Source organism: Drosophila hydei, unplaced genomic scaffold (genome assembly GCF_003285905.1).
Source record: "Drosophila hydei strain 15085-1641.00,03,60 unplaced genomic scaffold, DhydRS2 tig00000001-arrow-pilon, whole genome shotgun sequence".
Lineage (NCBI taxonomy): Eukaryota > Metazoa > Arthropoda > Insecta > Diptera > Drosophilidae > Drosophila > Drosophila hydei.
In genome coordinates, this window is record NW_022045643.1 from 3,485,235 (window position 1) to 3,498,753 (window position 13,519).

At 37.0% G+C, this 13,519-nt stretch overlaps 2 protein-coding genes across 6 annotated transcripts; one reads left to right on the plus strand and one right to left on the minus strand.

Moving 5' to 3' along the window:
* Positions 1-403: 403 nt before the first annotated feature.
* LOC111603732 (ribose-phosphate pyrophosphokinase 2) lies at positions 404-13,442 on the minus strand. 5 transcript variants are annotated; one of them, XM_023321445.2, is made up of 10 exons: positions 13,363-13,442; positions 13,262-13,298; positions 11,169-11,394; positions 6,466-6,649; positions 5,640-5,711; positions 2,919-3,017; positions 1,298-1,422; positions 1,001-1,199; positions 808-942; positions 404-751 (listed from the first exon to the last, which is right to left on the minus strand). In XM_023321445.2, exons 3-10 carry the CDS (start codon positions 11,384-11,386, stop codon positions 659-661), a joined length of 1,125 nt encoding a protein of 374 aa, XP_023177213.1. In that variant the 5' UTR covers positions 11,387-11,394; positions 13,262-13,298; positions 13,363-13,442; the 3' UTR covers positions 404-658. The 5 variants fall into 5 exon arrangements, with proteins under 5 accessions (XP_023177213.1, XP_023177212.1, XP_023177214.1 ...); XM_023321444.2 differs by lacking the exons at positions 13,262-13,298; positions 13,363-13,442 and adding an exon at positions 12,254-12,357; XM_023321446.2 differs by lacking the exons at positions 5,640-5,711; positions 13,262-13,298; positions 13,363-13,442 and adding exons at positions 3,671-3,694; positions 12,254-12,355.
* LOC115482791 lies at positions 1,688-2,884 on the plus strand. Its single transcript, XM_030222851.1, has one exon. It carries the CDS (start codon positions 1,744-1,746, stop codon positions 2,584-2,586), a length of 843 nt encoding a protein of 280 aa, XP_030078711.1. The 5' UTR covers positions 1,688-1,743; the 3' UTR covers positions 2,587-2,884.
* Positions 13,443-13,519: the final 77 nt, after the last annotated feature.

Consider the following 13,519-nt stretch of genomic DNA (forward strand, 5'->3'; position numbering starts at 1 on the left):
TTTTTTATTTTTTGTTGTTGATTTTTGTTGTTGTTTGTTTGTTTTAAACGTCTAGTTGCTAAATTTTCTTTTCAATTGTATTTGTTTTTTATTTACTTATTTACTTAAATTTACTAAAAATTTTTAGTTTCTTTTTTTGTTGTTCGTTTTGAACTTGCAAAGCAGTTTTCTCATCAAAACTTATTTTAAGGAAACATCAAAAAATTTTCTTGTTGCACAGTGTAAAATTACAGTTTGTTTTTCGTGTGTTTGTGTGTGTGTGTGTGTGTATACGTGTGTATCTTTTTTAACTATATAATCTATACAACTAATTTTCTCTCTAAGAGCTGATAATCTTTTACAAAATGCGAATTGTTTAAAGAAAAACAAAATTGTTTAACAAATAGAAAAAATGTTTGTTTGGTTTTGAAGGCAATTAAGTGTGCAATTGTTGTTATATACTTTATGCTACTTTATATAATTACATAATGACGCTTTCATCTTGCTGTTTATCTCATAGTTAATAGTTAATAAAAATATATATATAACGATGAATGAATGGCAAAAAGATGCTTTCAAGTAAATTTCTATTGATTATTTGCAATTGGTTTGTAGTTGTTGTTGCTTTTCTTCTTGTTGTTATGATTGTTGTTGTTATTGTTGTTGCTGCATTTAACGCTTAATATGGAACATTTGAGAAGAGATACGAAACGCTCTCGCCATTGTGTGTTCGTCTAACAGCCTCGGCGAACATCATAGACACATCAATGCACTGCAATCAGAAAGTTGTAGAGAAAATGTGAGAGAGCGAGAGGTAGACGAACTCACCTGTATTTTGGGACAGTCACGCATATGTCCATCCTGTGGTATAGTATTGGTCACCACCACTGCCTCGAAGCAGGCATTATTGATGCGCGAGATCGCCGGACCCGAGAAGATGCCATGCGTCAATATGGCATAGACCTGCAGGAAGATCGCATTAAATAATCAAAACAGTCTTGCTAAAGCAACGTTAGCCTACCTTAGTGGCGCCCGCCTCCACTAGACGATCGGCAGCATGCACTATAGTGCCGCATGTATCGGCCATATCATCGACCAATATGGCAATCTTATCCTTAACATCACCCACAAGCACCATCGAAGCGACCTCATTGGCCTTCTTGCGTTCCTTGTGTATCAGCGCGAATTCCACATTCAAGCGATCCGCTATCGAGGTAACACTGCAAGTATTTACATATAAATATATAGATATATGGATATATATATATGTATATATTTTTGTATATTCATATATAAGAGAGTGTGGATTGGCTCGTACCGCTTGGCGCCGCCTGCATCTGGCGATACAATGATCGAATTTTTCCATTCGGGAATGTTCTCTTTGATCCATTTGAGTACCGCCGGCTCGGCATAGAGATTATCGACTGGTATATCGAAGAAGCCCTATAAAATATTCATAAGGTATTCATATAGCAGCTGTGCACAATTCTGTCATCGCATTTGCTCCACAACAATTGTTTTTCCACTCTCAGCTAATTTGTATTCCCAAAAACCTTTTGTTCCTTTATCTGGCTATAAACTTCTAAACAAACAGGAGCAAAAACAAATTGAACGTTTCTCTTTTTTCCATATATAACAGCACATACATAAATATATATATATATATATTTATATATATGTGTATGTATGTATGTATATATATACATATATCTAATGCGAATGCTAATGCCAATGCGCATGCCATAAGCTGACGGAACGGAAAGGATGTCGAATTTGCGCAATTTGTCAATCGAGGAACATCAGGAGCTGGACAGTTGGTTGGTCGGTAAGAAAATCGTCTTGAATCATCGCACCAGACGCGATCTATCCGATGTTGTCAACATGGCGCTGCTTTTCAAGGATGTCGTTGGCAAGTTGGTCAATATGAAAAACTATACGTCTCATGGTAAATTAGCACTGAAGTTACTTAACTGGGAAACGTTCAGTCTGAAGGTATTACGCAAGACGGGGCTCATCCTGTCGCGCCCGTCACTGGAGCTGCTCGCCTCGGGCGACTTGAATGCCATATGCTCGTTGCTGTTTCATCTGATGCGCATCGAACGGGATGGCATACAGTTCAGCTCACGCCGAGCATCTCCAGTCAAGGGCCAGCCGCCGTCATCGCAATCCCTAGACAATGTCGATGCCGATGCTGTACAGCAGGCGAGTCCAAAAATAACGCATTCACAGAGCTCCACACAAACGTCGAACGATCCGCAGATGTCGCTGACGGATGACAAATCGAACAATATAAACGTGACAGAGACCCCCACACAGTCGCAGATGGACCTACAAGCAATGGCTGCCAGTGCCCAAATGTCGCACAATCTGAGTGTTGCCTGTGCCAACTACGAGGAGCAGTTGCGCATCAACGAAAAGAAGGAGCTGTACATCATGTCCCTCGACCAGAAGGTACAATATCTCCAGAAGATCATACTCGAAAAGGAGAAGCGCATCAATCAGCTGCTCGATCATCTCTCCACACTATCCGTGCGCATCATCTCCATGCAAACGTCGATTGCTGACGAACCTCTCCAACTCAAAAACCAATATTTAGCCAACGAATGAGGAGCTCTTGCAGCAACTGCAAGCGCCGTCTGCACGAGACTCTTGCCTAACAGCACACACACTCAGATCCACCCAGACATACCCAAATACACACACACACACACACACACCCATAACCAAGCACACCCACCTACATCCCCCCACGCCTACTCACAACCTCCCACATCATATATTTATATATACGATATATATTTTTTGCAACTTTTACTTTTTTCTTAATTCTTTTTTGGCTTTTTCCAATTGGTCAAAAACATTGACAACAAAAATAAAACGAAATTGTTGTGTTATGCCCCCTCGCCGTGTATACGATGTTTTATTGATGCTAGACTCACCTGAATCTGTGAGGCGTGCAGATCCATGGTTATAATGTGATCCGCTCCGGCCACCGATAGCATATTCGCGACCAATTTCGCCGAGATGGGCGCACGGCTCTGTGCATGGGCCAGCGTAGAAAATACAGAAGAAAATCATGTATATCATTAGCGTAGATAGTAAACTAGCTTAATATAGATTATATATATTTATATCTTATGAGAGTTAACCATGTGTACAAAAAACATATATAAATATATCGTATAGTTATATGGATATATATATACACAAACAGAAGTGTAACGTTCCAATGGGCACAAAAACAAAAACTAAAACGAAGACTTTCCACAAACACAAAGGACAACAATGTTCAATTGAGAGCGAGATAGAGAAAGAGAGGGAGAGAGAGAGAGAGAGAGAGAGTGTGCAGATCAATGAGAATGCGCACCAGAGACATTAAATTGTGCGAACTTTAATTAAAATATATTATATATACTAAGAAATTTCTACAAAAAATAACTAACATGCATTGTTTATGTTTAATGTTTAAACTAATATTAGTCAAACTGTTTCAATGCAATTCAAAAACTGAAAGAAAAACAAGTTTAAATAGAACTGCTTTACAAAAAATTAGAATAAAATTGTTTAAGCTCTTTTTGTTTTTTTTTTTTTTTTTGTTTGTGTTTATTGATTAAAGATTAAAGATATATTTGTCGCCGGCAGCTAGTTAAAAGTAAAAGTAAAGCTTAGACCCGCTGACATAGCTACTCACAGTATATTGCCTGGGTGAAAACTCCTAAGCACATATATTAAAGACATATTTTGTTTTGTATTTGGTAATTGATTTTGGTTTGTTTTGGCTCATAAAAGTTGTTTGATCAAACACAAATGAAAGTAGAGAAAAAGAAAAAGAAGAAACGAAAAGTTGTTTGAGTGAAATATTCTAGTCAAAGTTTATTGTTTTTGAAACAAATGTGAAAAAAAAATTAACAAAAAATTTAAAGAAATTAAAAATAAAAGTAAAAACTTGAAACTTGTATATTTGAAATAATACAAAGTGCTGTAACGGGATATATATATATTGTGCAAGAATTGGTGCTAGATCGGGTAGTTAGTATTACAAAGTATTTAAATTTCATGTTATTAGAAGTTTGTGGAGGGGTAAAACGAGAAAACTTGTAGAACTTGTATAGCTAAGAGACTTCTGATACTATTGCATGTTAAAGATATCTTCAGATGTTAATTAGGATATATGGAGAGAGAGTGAAGTAAAAGAGACAAATCAACTCTATAGAACTCATATGGATAGAGTATTTACTGCTGCCAGCTATAGTCTATAAGTCCCCACCTATATAATAATATATTACAATAAATGTCTCCGAGCAGCCATCAGACAATCGTTCGATGTCAAGAAACGCATTTGAGTTCACATCAATGCACTTTTCCTAAAGATTAAGCATCGCAGCTCTGACGAAAATGAATGGAAAAATTATGGGAAAAATATATATTTGTGCACAATTGTTGATCTGACCGGGTACTGATATTGACATAGAGCGATAGTACGCTGTGCACTACGAAAGACCCCCAAGCCAGTTGACGTCAAATTAAATAAATGACGTTACTAATGGGTTATCAATAAATTAAAGAAAAGAAAACTTTTCGCTGATTTGAAGCCAGCATCAGAATCAGAATTGATATTCAAGCTGATCAAGAATACATATACTTAATGGGGTCAGTCATGCCATCTCCTGTCTGTGTTACATACGGAAAGACATAATGGATTGAGGACAGACTCTATTTGGTTGCTAGGTAGAGATACGTGTCTTATCAGCGTGAAGATTGTATTGAACCCGGTTTTGTTGTCTATTATTTGTAACTGAAAAACATGTTGGAAAAAACACAGAAATGCAAGGTGCTACGAAGTGCAAAAAACAAATTATATATAAACATATACGTATATAGGGTATATAGGGTATATATAGTATGATATAGTGTGTACTATATGTGGCAACGGCACAAACGACAAATTAACGAGCAGACAGCAAAACGAGAACTTATAGTATAAGTATAAATAATATAAACATTGTGTTAATATAAGTATTAAATCATATACTTTTGTTGCAATGAAGCGGCGCCGCTCGAAAAGGAAACAAACAAAAATTTTTGAAAATTTCAAAAAGATTTTTGAGCAGAAAAATGTGGAAATTTTCATGTTGTATTTGCTTTAACCAATTTAAAAATTTAAACAAAAATAAAATATATAAAATTATATACATATATTAAATGCCAACAATGTAATTTGAAAAGCGCTTTTCATTGCAATTGTTTTAAGGTTCTCATCGTTTTTTTTTTTTTTCAACCTTTTTTGAAGTTAGTTCATGCAGCACGTGTATTAAACATAAAAGACAAAAGCTAAAATATTGTAAAACCTTTTTTGTTGCTCGGAATATATATAAATATTTCTAGTTATTAAAGCATCACCGAATCGAACTTTTACCAACATATTATTAAAAGTTTTTTGATTTTACAATTTACCCAGAGCCCAGAGAGGTGAGAAATTATTGTTTCAAGTTGAATTTTGGCTTTCTTGAATGAGTTTTGATGAGGAAATTTTTAGTTTCGTTTGCCCGACGAATTGTACGATTTGTTGAAAAACAAAACAAATTGAAAATTAATAGTTTTTTTGTTGTATCTTTGAAATGAAAGTGTGAGTTCGAGTTGTTGTTGAAAGTTTTAAATACCCTAAATTTCCAATCGTAGTTTTTCTTGGCAAGCTTTGCTTTGTTTTCATCTTTCTCCTCACCGCCCGGCAACTAGTGTCGATATAGTTTTATATACCAAGAGATCAAAAGGCAGATACACATAGATAAACGCAGAGTGAGAGAGGGGGAGAGCGAGAGTCGGAAAGAGAGGGAGATATAGAGGTAGGGAGGGAGAGCGCGAAGTAGACACCAAAAGTTGTTGAAAACGGCGGCATAAACATAATTAATTGAAGAAGAAAAAAGTCAAATATTTATATATATAAGTAAAATTGTACAATATTTAGATATTAAATTAGTTATAGGTCTATTAAAACAAAAGAAAAAAGTTTCCACATTTTTAACGATTTTCTTTCAACAGCTTCGCTTCCTTGCAACCATTTTCTTGTTGTTTGTTGTTTGGGGGAAAACAATAAAAGAAAAACTCAAACTTGGATTACAAAATGCAAAAAAAAGAAGAAATACACACAGAGATTAACATTATATATATATATATATATATATATATATATATATATATATATATATATATATATATATATATATATATATATCATACGTAAGCTCTATATATATATAGATATAGTTGGGGTTATTAACATTCGACAGTTATATGCTTTACTGCCGTTAGTTTTATTGCTGCTATAAAAATCCGAACTAGTTTTGCATTGATTTATCATATATTGTGTGTGTGTTGATATAAATTTAAGAATTATGGAAAGTTATATAGTTATATATCTGTAGCATATATTATAGAAACAGATTGAGAGAGAGAGCGTGAACTACTATCCCTATAAGGCAAACCTACCTTATCTTTTTTGTCTTGGCGGGCATATGGAAAGCAAGGAATCACAGCTGTAACACGAGATGCGGATGCTATTTTGCACGCATTGATCATAATCAGCAGCTCCATTAAATTATCATTGATCTCCCCGGAACCAGACTGCACAATGTAAACATCTTCGCCACGCACCGATTCGCCGATTTCCACACTGAAATGCGAGAAAATTAATCAAATAATCAGCAAAGTTTACTCGAAGAATCAGATTCTATTTTCATAGTGTGTATAAAGTGTCGCCTAGCTGAACGACCAATTTCTTGTTTACACTTGCAGTCGCACTTGCACTGGCTAATATAAACACAACTCTCGATGGAGTCAAAAATCATATAATTTGCTGACACTCGTCTGCAAATTGACCTACGAATCGACAATACATACATATGTTATATATAAATATATAAATATATATTTATCAAGGTTCCTTTTAGCCTCTCCAACTCTCATGCGTCTTTTTGTATACTCTTTCCGCATGTTTAACTAATGTAAACACATGAGTCTTTCAGCTTTGCAATTATTTCAAGGTGAAATATGAACGCGATAATTTGGCTTAAGAAATTCAAGATATTCGTTCATAGGAAGTGGGTTCTTATAGCGGCTACTTTTGTGAAAAGCGAGTATATTGGTTTTTGGCTTCAACATTTCATATTACAAACGGTAAATCTATATGACATAAACATTATTGAAGGAACTAGGAACTGGGCATTTGAAAAACGGAAAGAGAAGTATGCATTTTTCCGTCAAATCAAATCTCAAGAGATCAATACATTAGCTTAACATTACTTAAAAGCCAATATGCTCTCGTTCTGTGTCTTCTACCCTTAATTACTTTTGACTTACTATTGACAAGTTAATTGCTATTGTCATATCCTACAGATTGATAATATTTCACAGATACACAAATCATGTTAGCGTGCCATATCGAAAAATTATATTTTTATGCCACAATCTCAAAGTTCCGCTGTTCCTACACTGCAGACCTTATCTACAGATAAAGTTCATAGGAAAAAACATTGATTTTGTATAACTTTTTCCTTAAACTTTGTTAGCTTTCTTTAGTTCTAAACAAAAACCAATCTATTACGAACAGAGCTAAACAAGTATTTAAAGCAAATATGAAACTGGAAAAATAATTAGTAATATACACAGCACACAGTACTTAGTTGTGAATAGTACTTAGCTTGATACATTATATATGTTATATAGTATACACAAATATATCATATATCATATATCATATATCATATATCATACATTATATATCATATATCATAAGACATATTTCATATGTCATATGTCATATGTCATATATTATATATCATATTATTTAATATATTGGAAGACAGCTCAGCTTACATTTCGTTTATTTTGAAGTATAAAAAGTATTTCTTACGCCTTAAGTTTCTTTCTCATATATTACATTGAACTGCAGATATGAGCCCATTTCCTTGATTAGTTTACAGCTCACTTTTAACAGCTTTCACTTACTCTCTTCTACCCTTTTGCCTTTCTCGATTATTGTGCTGTTTACGTTTTGATTTTTTGTTTCTCTTACTTATTTCTACCTACACACACACACAACACACACTTTGGTCATTGCCATTGTTATTTACATTGAAGGTTAATTGAATTACGTGTAGCACTACGCCCAGAATATCGAACGCCTTCGCCCAGTCCATCGATTGGCAAATTTTTGACAGACTTCTCCCATACATATATATCTTTTTGTTGCCTTTACCTACCCCACCAATTCGTTCCACAAAGTATATATAATTACTGCTCGATGGACATTAACGCCAGCGTTCGACCCAATCGCTATTGATTAGGAATTATGACTAGAGTCGCACGCTCTCAGCTGTCTTTTGTTATTGCTGGGCAGTACGGCATATTACGCATACGCCGCATTGTTCGCTTAGCGTTTGCCAAAATGCATTTTATTAGCAGCCAATGCTAATGCGAATGCAGTTGCAGTCGCAGTTGACGTTGCATGAAATGAATGCATTTTTTCATCATTTTGTTTTTTTGGTTTTTATCTAGAGAAAAACACTTTCGCCTCTGGCATTGCTAGAATGCCAAACGCTGCTGCTGCTGCTTTGGCTGTGCTTCTTGCGGCCAACTCTTGGGATCTCTATGCTGGCACTGGGCCAAGTATTAACCGTCTTGCTCTGCAGCTGTCAGAGGGTAGACCGTTGTCTAGCATCAGCAGCTTCAGCAGCTGTTTCCTTTGTTTTGCCTTTTTTTATTCGTGTATATTTTTAACTAGCTGTTTGACTTTTATTTTTGTCAGACAACTGACAAGCCTTCTACATGTGTGTGTGTGTATGCGTATGTGTGTGCTAGTGATAATGTAATCTACAAGTATCGTCGTCTTGCCTCACTTTTTCCTTTTGGCTCATAATCATATAAGCTTTAGATGCTCTCTTTAAGCCATATCTTGACATCTAAATAGGTTTGGCTTTCAACCACTTATCAGTTACCAGATGTAGCCCTTGCTCCCATTTGCCTCACACTACGGACAACACGCAAATTTCTTATCGATCAAACTTTTCAATTTGTACTTGTAATCGACTATTTTTCAGTTTTGTTTTTTTAGTCTTGGTTAAGTTGCGTGTTCTGACCTTTAGAATTGATGGCCATTTAGTTGGCTGTTGTTGGTTATTGAAAAATTGCATTGGCGGCGGGTTTTGTGTTGCCTTTGGCAAGGTCATTTGTGGCTAAGCCTTAAATTAGCTATGAATGGCAATTACTCAAACGAAAATATAATAAAATTGTGGCTCATAATATTTTCCATTAAATTAATAGAAATTTCGTAACTGTTTCAAACAATATAAATTTCCATGACGTCATCTAAGCGCCCTTCAAGCGCTGTCGTTTATTGTAACCCATAAATACATACATATGTGCGTCTAATAGGGGCAACAATAACAAATTTGTAGCGCCAATCAGCACATAAGACACGCTTCAATCAAGTCAAAGTGCAAAAGAAATAGTAACAGTAACGACATCAACAACAAGACGATGGAAAAGAAGAAGAGCATTGCGAGTAATCTAACTGTGAACATATTAGTTACACTGTTGCTGTCAGCGCTCAGCGAGAACAAACCAGAAAGAGCCACAACAAGCCGACAAGTGCGCAGCACAAATAACAACAACATAAATTAGCACAACCACCGTGTTGTTGTGTCTGCGCTTACAGCACACACGTGGGACCATCTCATCATAGAGAGAGAAAGAGAGAGAGAGAGAGAGAGAGAGAGAGAGAGTGGAAACGCGTGAGCGCAAGGCAGCAGCAACATGAACATGTGGGGGCGTCGTTGGCGTTGACGTCGTCGTCGCCGAAGCCGTCGCCGTCGCCGTCATCATCATCGGCTGACTTATAAGTGACTCTCTTTTGTACGCTCTCTCTGGCGCGCTCAGTTAGCGGCGAAAAAACGTGACAGTGTCGTGTTGTGGTTTGGTTGCTTTTGCTGTCTGCGCCCTGACTGCCTGTCGTTGCTTCTGTTTTGGAGTTTACCTATGTGTGAGTTGCGTGGCGTTGCGTATGTATGCGAGAGCATAACATAATACATGCATAAACGTGTGTATGCGTATGCACTACTTACACACTCACACACACATACATCTGTACGTGTGGAATACTCACGCTCATTGGGCTAGCGCGTATCATGTCAAAAAGCTTAGCGCGCATTATTTATATTATAACCTCTAATTTTTCTTGCTTTTCTCACTCACTTCTTTTGCCTGCCTTCTTTTTTCTTGTTTTTTCCCCCCTTACACTATAATTGTTTGCTAATTTCCTTTGTATCATTTTCAACGTTTATTTAATTCTATTAAAATTCTTTCAGGCCGCTTTGCATGTGTCGCGTTTCAATGTGTGCGTGTTGATAAGGCGCCAGCCCGAGACACTTTATTATTATTTGTTGTTGTTGGAGTAGCAGCTGACTTGGTCGCTTGTGAGTGTGTGTGTGTGTAAAGCAAAAGCAAATCTGAAGCTGAAGCTGCGCAGCAACAGAGACCAAGGCAAACGCACATGTGCTAATTAAATATAAATCAAATAATTTAATAAATTTATTTGGTTTACTTATATTAATATTATTTAAATTTTTCAGACGACAAGCAAATTGCACGCGACATTAGCTTCGATGTAGCCAGAGCGCGTTCCTCTTGGTGTTTGTGCGATTGACTGAGTATTTAAATATGTGTTTGAGTGTGTGTGTGTGTATGCGTGAGCCTCATACATACACATGCATATAGAAAGGCAAGCACACGGCAAGCAACCAATGACTACGGTGTACAGTCCACTTGTTAAATCAATAAAAATAAAAAAGCACAAAACGAACTGTATTAAGAAACCCATTAAAAGAATTGTACAAAATAAAATGCTATAATTTACTAAACTGCAGCCAGGAGACATTCACCTGCCGTCCTCCAGTCACACAGTACAAAACGCATGGCAAACACTTAGCAACCTCTGGTGAATGTCAAGGAGCTGCTGCTGCCCACATGGACACACAATTTTTTTTAAATTTATTTTTGAGCACTTATCACACATATTTAGCGGGGTCACATTTCACACAATTTGTTATTATTGCTGTTGTTCTTGTTGTTGGTTTATTTGGTAAACGGCTGGCGCACGCGATTCGTTTTTTGTATATGTGCGTGTGTGTACTTACCATGTTTCCAAATTGCTAAACTTCTTGGTGACCACCTTGCCCAGGTCGATGCCAAGACGATCAACAATACGCTGCGCCAAATCCGGATGCGAGGTGCCCGAAAACACTTTAATGTTTGGCATTCTGGAGTGTATTAGATTTAGACAACCAGCCTGTTTCTCCAAATTGTCTCGGATCAAACTTCTAGCGCGTATCGGATTAGCAGAACGTACTGGCATCACACAATCTACGAGTACAAGTTTTTATTATAAAAATTTTTTTGCAAAAGCAGCGGCAGCGACGTCGCCGCATTCGCTCTGCCTCTGCTGTTTCCGTGTATGTGTGTGCGCGTGCATGGTGGAAATGAGAGAAGAGAGCGTAGAGAGTGAGAGAGTGCTTGTAATAGAGCGTAATGAGTATATGTAAGCAGGCAATGGCAGCAGCGCAGCAATGCTTTCATTGGCGCTCTCTCACACTCACGCGCCAAATATTCATTCATACATCAGCCGTAAGCAGCGAAAAGCTTGTTTGTATATATATATATCTCATGCAACAGTATGGACATTTTGAGTGCGAGACAGAGAGTGAAATAGTACGAGTCTCAGCAAAGCCACCCCAAGTGGCTGCCATGTGATTATTTTGACGTATTGCTGTCGCAACCTGTGTGAGTGAGCGAATTTTGTGTGTGTTGTGGCCATACCAAGGAAAAAAATTGAAATTAACTAGCACTCAAAGTTGCTGGAAAGCAAAAAATATTTATTGCCAAATTACCCAAAGAAAGTATATATTTAATATGTTTTACTTTAATAGTGTAAATAAATACAGTCTGGCAACACTGTTAGCTCTTCTGGCTTCTGAGTGCCCAAAACATTAATCTAAAGCTCGCACGTAGCCTGATAAAGCCTTGCGCTACATTCTCTGCTCTCTTTTAAGAGAGCGAATCTATGGGAATGCAGCGAAAACAAAATAGTCTGGCATGCAAACAGGCGCGTGCCGAAAAGCTTTTATCACGACACAAACCGAACAGCTGTTTGTATAGATGGTAAGGAGGTTTTCTTTTTACAATGGCCGTGAAATACCTATTTAACCTTGCACGCAATACACACCATTTTGATCAGATTTTAAACTGTTTGTATCTGGCATGATGACAAAATGATTGAAAACTCTGAAATGATGTTCAACACTACGCGCGCAATTTGCCGCTATTTTGTCAGGTGCTAACGGTAATACACGACTGAGAAACGGACGGCGAATTTATAAAGCAAAGAGCGCGCACGTAAAAAATAGCACAGCTTTGTACAATAATATATTTTTGTGATTTATAAGTATATTTATTAGAAGTATGACAATAGATTAGACGTAGAGAACAACAGAATTAAGCGCAACGCCGCCAGCAGCGAGTGAGCAATTGGAACAACTGAGCGCGTACATGGCGTATGCGTTTCAGACACACACACACACACCATACCTACATATACTCACACACATTTACGCTAATAGACGCAGAGCAATGCTAGCGTAAGAAGCTTTGACTATTGTTTCGCTCGCTCTCTCTCTCTCTCGCTCTCTTCATCTCTTCCTTTTGACTGTTGGACAGCTGTTTAGCTGCAATTGCGAGGGCTACAGGAAATGCATTTAAATTTGCATTCGATTTTATTAAAGCTAGCCGAAACTAATGATCCCAACAGAAACAATTTATTTTTGGGGGGCTCGTCTTTGCTGCTTTGTTAGAGAGTACAACTGTACTTAAAAAGAGAAATGGAAATACGCAGAGATTTGTCAAATTGTTTTCATGTCTAAATTTAAATGAACTAAAGCCACTGCTAAAATGCCAGGCTAAAATGTTTTTACAAAAGGAAGGCGCTGACGTAGTCCGTGGTCATATATGCGTGTGTGTATGTGTCTTTGTATAGTTGACGCATATGCAAATGGCGTCGCTGCATTCATTCAAAAAATAAGAGGGTTGGGGTAAGCAACCACGTGTCAGCTTCTAAAATGCTGACAGCGCACGTTTTCTATGCAATTAGAAATAGTGTAGCAGAATAAATCACACACACAAACAAACATACACACACACACACACAAACACGTTTTGACAATAAAATTCAACTTACTTGAAACATGTGCAGAAACAAATCGGTTCGTAAATAACTAGGTACACAAACAAATTAGGCGTTTAAACGGTTCTTTTTTTGGGGTTTTCTTTCTTACTCACGTTTCACTTATCTGCGTTTACTCTTTTGTTTGGCACTTTAGAATGCAGCCGCTTCAATGAAAATGCAAAAGCTGAATGATTTCATTGGCGGCGAAGTCATGAAGTTTGACTGCCAAGCAAAAGAGAGCGCGAAGAAACAAGCAGAGAATGGAAGACG

Excerpts from the sequence above, each read along its gene's own strand:
- LOC115482791 (XM_030222851.1), top strand. The coding sequence starts at position 1,744 with ATGTCGAATTTGCGCAATTTGTCAATCGAGGAACATCAGGAGCTGGAC.
- LOC111603732 (XM_023321444.2), bottom strand. The coding sequence starts at position 12,290 with ATGCCAGATACAAACAGTTTAAAATCTGATCAAAATG. Across the intron at positions 3,018-5,639 it reads ACTACGATTGGAAATTTAGG|AGCCGTGCGCCCATCTCGGC; the intron begins GTATTTAAAACT and ends GCCCATGCACAG. Across the intron at positions 752-807 it reads GTGACTGTCCCAAAATACAG|TGCATTGATGTGTCTATGAT; the intron begins GTGAGTTCGTCT and ends TTCTGATTGCAG.